General features: G+C 37.5%; 2 protein-coding genes across 2 annotated transcripts; both read left to right on the plus strand.

The window, feature by feature from the left end:
• The first annotated feature begins 401 nt into the window (after nucleotides 1–401).
• LOC146565831 (olfactory receptor 1C1-like) lies at nucleotides 402–1,370 on the plus strand. The gene has a single exon (XM_085287960.1). The coding sequence runs from the start codon at nucleotides 402–404 to the stop codon at nucleotides 1,368–1,370; it is 969 nt and encodes a 322-aa protein (XP_085144086.1).
• A 5,005-nt stretch (nucleotides 1,371–6,375) lies between these two features.
• LOC146565832 (olfactory receptor 1E16-like) lies at nucleotides 6,376–7,341 on the plus strand. Its single transcript, XM_085290172.1, has one exon. It carries the CDS (start codon nucleotides 6,376–6,378, stop codon nucleotides 7,339–7,341), a length of 966 nt encoding a protein of 321 aa, XP_085146298.1.

The raw sequence follows: 7,341 nt of genomic DNA on the forward strand, positions 1-7,341 counted from the left end.
GATATTGGTAAATGACGGCTAGATTTACTAAATGTGTTCAGACAACTGGTCATTTGGTTTAGAGGATTGGGTTTTGTGTTTTAGCATTTGAGAAAAACTGTAATATTGTGTTTTTAATCATAACTGTTGTGGGCTTTTTAGCAGTTATATATGAGTTTTTTTTCTGTAAGGAAATTGAGAAACTTTCTGCTATAGTCAGACAAGCTTGACCCTTATTAAGTTACCCCTATTGCCTAGCCTTTCTGTATTCAGCCTTAATCACCCTGTTACTTCCACAAGGGAACAGATAGCTGCTATAAGGAACAAAACACAAAGCTGTTCTCCTTCTATTCAGAGGCAGGCTTCACTAAAGAAAGCTTGGCTGAATTGGAAAAAAAAGAAGACGACAAAAACGTCTTGAAATGGATTTTTTAAACTCAGCTGCTGAGAAAAACACCACTTTTGTGCAACCAGCAAATTTTATAATAAGTGGATTTGTTGGCATACCTAATATTAGGTATTACTTTGTCTTTCTGTGTTTCATTTACATTTTTTCAGTGGTGGGAAACACAGCTGTGATGCTTATAATCATTTTTGACCATACATTAAGAAGTCCTAAATATATTGCAGTTTTTAATCTTGCATTTACAGACCTGTTAAGTAACTCTGCTTTGGTGCCAAAGGTTCTTGACATTTCTCTGTTTAACCATCATTATATTTCTTACAACAACTGCTTGACATTCATGTTTTTCTGCTTCACTTTAATTTCAATGCAAGCTTTTAATCTGGTCGTTCTGTCCTTTGACAGAATCATGGCTATCATGTACCCGTTGCACTATCAAATGAGAGCGAGCCACAAAATCATTCTGTCTTTGATTGCTTTTTTCTGGCTTCTTGCTATTGCTCTAACAGGAACTGCAGTTGGCCTTCTCACAAGACTATATTTTTGTGAATCTGTGGTTATTAATAGCTATTATTGTGACCATGGCCCTATATATCGGCTTAGCTGCAATGATGTTACCCCTAACAAAACAATTTCTGCTTGGTCAAGAGCTTTTGTTCTATGGCTTCCTCTGATATTTATCCTGGGAAGTTACTGCTGTATAGGTTATTCTTTGTCAAGAATTTCTACATGTAAGGAAAGAGTGAAGGCTTTGAAAACCTGTACAGGTCACCTTTCATTAGTGGCAATATATTTCATTCCTATTTTAGTTGTTTATAGTTTTGGGAGTACAATGCATCCAAATGCAAGGATTGTAAACCTATCTTTAGCCAGTGTCACGCCTCCCATGTTAAACCCAATAATCTATGTCTTTCAAACTGCAGAAATAAAAAAATCTTTGAAAAAGTTGTTAAAAGCTAAAATACAAATATCACACAGAGTGCTGTAGTTTAATGAAACGCATGTAGCAAAACATTTATAATTCAGTGTGTAATTTGTAAAATGTAACATATAACCATGACACTAAAAAGGACAACCATTTGAAAATTAAAGTGGGAAATCCTAAAATAAGTAAATTAATATTTTATTTGAATGTTTCTTAATTGAATTCTGCAGGGGTAATTCCTTCCCTTAACATGTAGAAATTATTGCAACTGTATCCAATGAAAAAAGTAGCAGCAGGACTAACCTTTCTTCATTATACCTTTCCACAATCAAAAGCTAGCTGCTGTGCATATGAAGTTTGTTTGGGGTTTTTTTTAATGTTTTTCATTAAAGAAATTAAAAGGGAAAAATGAATTTTGTTTTTCTAGAAAGAATACTAAAGGCTTGATATTTGGGGCATCTTTCTAATATCAATGCATTATATGTACATCAGGAAAAATTATTTGAGTTTTATGTTGTGATTTATGAATTTTTTGTAATAATCTTGGGTTAAATGTAAGTGTCGCCATTTTAGAACATAATGAACCATTATTTAAAGCAGACCTTCCCAAAGTGTGGGGCCCACCCCCTAGGAGGGGGGGGGGGGGGGCGCAGAGCCATTGCGGGGGGGGGGGGGGGGGGGGGACAAAACGCTTGGACACTGCTAGCACGGGGCGCCCACAGAAACGCAAAGCAGGAGATGAAGCATAGCTGAATATGTTTCCAAACCAACTTCATTCTAAGCCAAAGACTAGAAAATATGGTGAAGCATATCTTCTTTTTGGTTTCACCTGCACAAGTGCCGAGGTAGGTCTCCCCTGCAGAATTGGTTTTCCTTGTGTCGGGAGCACGCGCTGGGCTGTTCAAATCACAGACAAACAGTATCCTACAGTTGTTTATGTTTTTAAACCCATTTTGCACAGAGAGGCGTTTTTTGAAAAATGAATTAATAGCAATGTTGAATATTATTACACATGAAAAAAAACAACTACAGTAAAATAATCACACCGTGACGCCTCTGCCTTTCTAAATGGAGGGACAGTAACTGCGTGTGTATATGTAAGCGTGTAAAACCAGAAGATAGTAAGATTAACAGTAACAGTATTTTGTCTTTATCTCCCATTCTGCAATTTATCTCATGTAAACGTGGCGCACACCGTGACGTGAAAAAAGGCACATACCTTTGACGTTGCGTGACACTCTGTATTCCTCGTCCACACATAAACGGAAAAAAATGAGTTTTAAAAAATCTCCATTTTCGGTGTGGGGCCTAGCAAAAAAAGTTTGGGAACCACTGGTTTAAAGTATACTTTTTTGAAACAGGTATGTAGAGAAACATATTTTCTCTTCTATACTTTGTTTTATCAGAGTTCACACTGAAACTAAAAGTAACTTGCTAAAGACATTTATTTATTGTTTGATCTAAGAATATTTCAGCATGTACTCCTGCCTTTGTCTGTCATGAAAATGTATATATATTACTGCAAATACCATTTTAACAAAAGTCTGACCGATTTTTTAATAAAATGTGAAGATCTGACCAAACTGAAAGAAAGCTAGAAATGTCAAGCAAGCTCAGCCATTACTTAGTGACCACTAGGGGTGGGTTCTTATAATCGATTTATCGATTAAAATCGATTCTGGCTTGGATAACGTAAAATCGATTCATTAAAATCCTGAATCCATCCATCCATTCACTTCCGCTTATCCTTTTCAGGGTCGCGGGGGGCGCTGGAGCCTATCCCAGCTGTCATAGGGCGAGAGGCGGGGTACACCCTGGACAGGTCGCCAGTCTGTCGCAAGGCTAACACACAGGGACAAACAACCATTCACACTCACATTCATTTGGACATTTACACCTAGTGACAATTTGGGTAAAATCCTGAATCGATTTTTTAATATAAATTTATTTTGCCCGAAATGCCAGAATCTCTGGTGAAATCTCACAAACTTTCAACAACCACCAAACAGCTAAGACAGTAAATGAGAGCAGGAACACGGATTCTGCACAAAGACTTAGACACACAGCGCAACCCGCGGATCAGAATCAGTTAGATGTCGCCTTTCTCACAGTCGGGGCTGAAAGCCGACAGTTCGCTGATTCTGATCTGTCGGCAGGTCCGCGCTTTGTGTTCACGCCCTTTATACGCTGATTCTAAAGCTGTTAGTTTGATGTCTCTCCAAACAATATTGACCGAACCAGCAGCAAAAGAAGATCCAAACTACGCTTCACATAAACATCGTCATGAATTCACTCTGACTTTTACTGTTTTGCTCTCTCTCTCTCTCTCTCTCTCTCCCTCCCACCCCTTTCTCTCTCTCTGTACTTCATTATTCACTTGCTTGTTAGGCACAAGTCTACCGTTGTTTACAGCGCTGTCGGCCTACGTTTTTTTTTCGTTTTATATACTTCCGAAAAGAAAACCTAATTTCTGCTGTTCAATACTGAACAAATGTAAACTTTTTAAAATTATGCAAAATGCAAAACGCCGTGTCTCTAATAAAACCCCTGTAACTTCAGAGGTAATGTTCATATGCTGATTAATGGTTTTCTTTCGTTTTTGATGTACTGCAGAATATTTTTATAAAATCCCAGGCCAGGAAAATCACCTTCATGTTTTTCTGTGTTTTATCCTCAGCTACTTTGACACAAAGGCATCTGCTGTGACGCTCACACCTTTGATAAAGTCTTGCGTGTGTCAGCTTCCTTTTTATAGATACAAAAATATGTAAATGTACTGATCTGAATTATAATATTTCTGACTGTCAAAATTTCCCAGATTCAAATCGAATCGAATCGAATCGAATTAAATCGAATCGTGGATCGAATCGATTCGGGACCTTGTGAATCGGAATTGAATCGATTCTAGAAATCAGTGACGATACCCAGCCCTAGTGACCACTATTCACTAAATTCTCTGCATAAAGCTTAGATTACCTGATTTGAAGATGCCGGGGAACAGGCAGCTGCTGTAAGTGACAGAACAGTGTTGCATCTATGTGGATCCAGTCTTCACTAAACAAAGCTTGCCTGAACAAAGAATACAGGGCTTTGATTTTATAGAAGATTAACACAAAAAAAGTTTTTATGTTTTCTTTTTTTTAAACTCAGCTGTTCAGAAAAATATATCCTTTGTGCATCTTACATAGTTTAAGTACTGGCCATTCTTTCTTAATAATTTATACATATAGAGAAGAATGAAGGCTTTAAAACCTGCACAGGTCATCTTTAATTAAAATAAATCGATTTCCTCCTTAGTATATGTATATTTATTTATATATAGTACCTTCAAATGCTAGGATTATAAATACCTCTTTAACCTCTGTTATGTTGTATGAGCGTCATTGGGACTGGAGAAGCATGGTTGGATGGTAACAAACCATAACCATGGGGCCATTGGGACAACGGTCGCTAAATTGCACAACCAGAAGGCAACATTGGAGACATCGAGAATAGTTATGAGTGTCTTGGAATCCCACAGGCAAATGGGAACCGAAACAAGATCACCAGGAAAGCTGCAACTGGCAAATACCTGCATAGTGACGGGCAAGTCCTGAAGAGTCAGCTGAATGAGAAGAGCAAGAATGGGACAATCAACATCTATGCCCTGCCAGTTAATAGATACCCTGCTGGGATAATAAGCTAGCCAGAAGAGGAAATGGAATCCACTGACATCAAGAAAAGAAATCTCCTTGCGACAAATGGAGGGTTTCACGCCAGGTCCAGCACCATGAGATTGCACGCTAAGTGGAAGGAAGGAGGCCGAGGACTAATGAATGTCAGAACCACTATCCAGCTATCTTTGTTATTTGAAACAACAAAGATTCAGAATCAGAATCAGAATCAGAATGGGTTTATTGCCAGATGTTGAGGTTTACAACATTAGGAATTTGCTGCGGTGCTTCAGTGCAAACAATAAGAATTAAAGTGCTATGTAGAAAGAAAGATATGTGCATGAGATATACATGAGATATATACATGAGAATAAGAATTAAGAGTGCTACGTAGAAAGATTCAACTGACTATGTGCTTAGTGAATATCTCAGGCAGCAGAAACCTGAGAAAGAAAAGGAGATCCTAGGAGGAGATCCATCCAATTGCAACATGAAATATAAAAAATGCATTGACGGTTCTGTGTATAATAACCGTATGACTGTTCCCACCACTAACACATGACCCTACGCTGTGTTCACTGCATCATTCCATGTTTGGCACTGATCACCACCTGCACTCATGTATATATCTATCTACTTAGCACTTTTAATTCTTATTCTTATTTTTATTTTCATGTCTAAGCGTAATTTATGACAGTATGTTTGCACTGAAGCACCGCAGCAATTTCCTAATGTTGTAAACCTGCTCAACATTTGTCAATAAAACCCTTTCTGATTCTGATTCTGATTCTGAAATGACATCTGAGATCTCTGTCCAGAAGAATACAGTCCTAGGGACAGCAAAGACCCTCAACCTCCAAGGCCTCTGGTAGAGAACCTGAGATTGAAGGCTAAAAGTCTGCCCACATGGGCGAGTGGGGAAATTAAAAAAAAAAAAAATTAGTGTTCATCACAATATTTCTATCAAAACTTCAAAGTCGTAGTTGTGCAACGTTATAGACTGATGTGATAATAAAGTGTATCTTTTCACACTTTCCTGACTGCTGTTTATTTCTTACACTAATTGCTCATATAAAAACAGTAAACTAGTTGAAACATCATCCATCCAATTGCAACATGAAATATAAAAAATGCATTGACGGTTCTGTGTATATTTTTAACATGATTGCATTCAGATGTACTGAAATAAACTTCACATTTAATGATTTAAATGCATTTAAACACATTATTTACCAGATATCCAGAAGAAGACAGCTTCTCTTTAGCATCCTCTTTGAAAACAGGTAAACATAAACAGAGCTCTTCCCCCTGAGAGTAAGGTGCTTTCCTCCATCTACATAAGAGTATAGAGTCATGATACTAGCGCAAAGGAGAGGCATCTGTGTGGACACCACTGTGCTGTAGGCATCTTTGCAATGGAGTTATTCAACTCAGCTCTTGGAAAAAATATAACTTTTGTACATCCTGCATTTTTCATTATAGGTGGTTTAACTGGAATCCCAAACATAACATTATATTATGTCTTTCTATTTTTTGTTTATATTGTTTCTGTGGTGGGAAACACAGTTGTGATGGCTGTAATATACTTGGATCATAATCTGAGAACTCCAAAGTATATTGCAGTTTTTAACCTTGCATTTGTGGACCTGTTTGGTAACACTGCCCTGGTGCCAAAGGTTCTTGACATCTTTCTGTTTGGGCACTACTATATCCCCTACAACGATTGTTTAACATTCCTGTTTTTTTGCTACACTTGTCTGTCACTGCAGTCATTTAATCTGGTGGCACTCTCGTATGACAGAATGGTGGCCATCATCTTTCCACTCCACTATCAAGTAAAGGTGACCCACAGGTTCATGTTTTCTTTGATTGCCTCACTTTGGGTTTTTACTATTATTGCTGTATTAATTTCAGTTGGACTACTTACAAGACTTTCTTTCTGTAAATCTGTGGTTATTAATAGTTATTTTTGTGACCATGGTCAGATATACCGACTTGCTTGCAATGACCATTTCCCCAGCTATGTCATTGCTTGCTTGTACCCAGTGATTATATTTTGGCTTCCTCTAGCTTTTATCCTGTTAAGTTACCTTTATATTGGCTATACGCTGGTTAAAGTGGCCACACTTCAAGAAGGGCTCAAGGCTTTTAAAACATGCATTGGCCATCTTTCATTAGTGGCAATCTATTTTATTCCACTGTTAACTACGTTTACTTTGATGGAAAAAATACAACCAAATGCTAGGATCATAAACCTGTCTTTGACTTCGGTCTTCCCTCCCATGTTGAACCCAATAATTTATGTTCTGCAAACACAAGAAATAAAAGAATCTTTAAAAAGGTTATTAAAAAGGCGAGGAAAATCCAAAATAACAATTTAA

The sequence above is a fragment of the Mchenga conophoros genome, linkage group LG10 (genome assembly GCF_057382185.1).
Source record: "Mchenga conophoros isolate Kocher_MC1m ecotype Shallow Benthic linkage group LG10, M_conophoros_male_GT1.1, whole genome shotgun sequence".
Taxonomy (NCBI): domain Eukaryota; kingdom Metazoa; phylum Chordata; class Actinopteri; order Cichliformes; family Cichlidae; genus Mchenga; species Mchenga conophoros.

Coding starts and splice junctions, on each gene's coding strand:
- LOC146565831 (XM_085287960.1), top strand. CDS start 402: ATGGATTTTTTAAACTCAGCTGCTGAGAAAAACACCACTTTTGTGCAA.
- LOC146565832 (XM_085290172.1), top strand. CDS start 6,376: ATGGAGTTATTCAACTCAGCTCTTGGAAAAAATATAACTTTTGTACAT.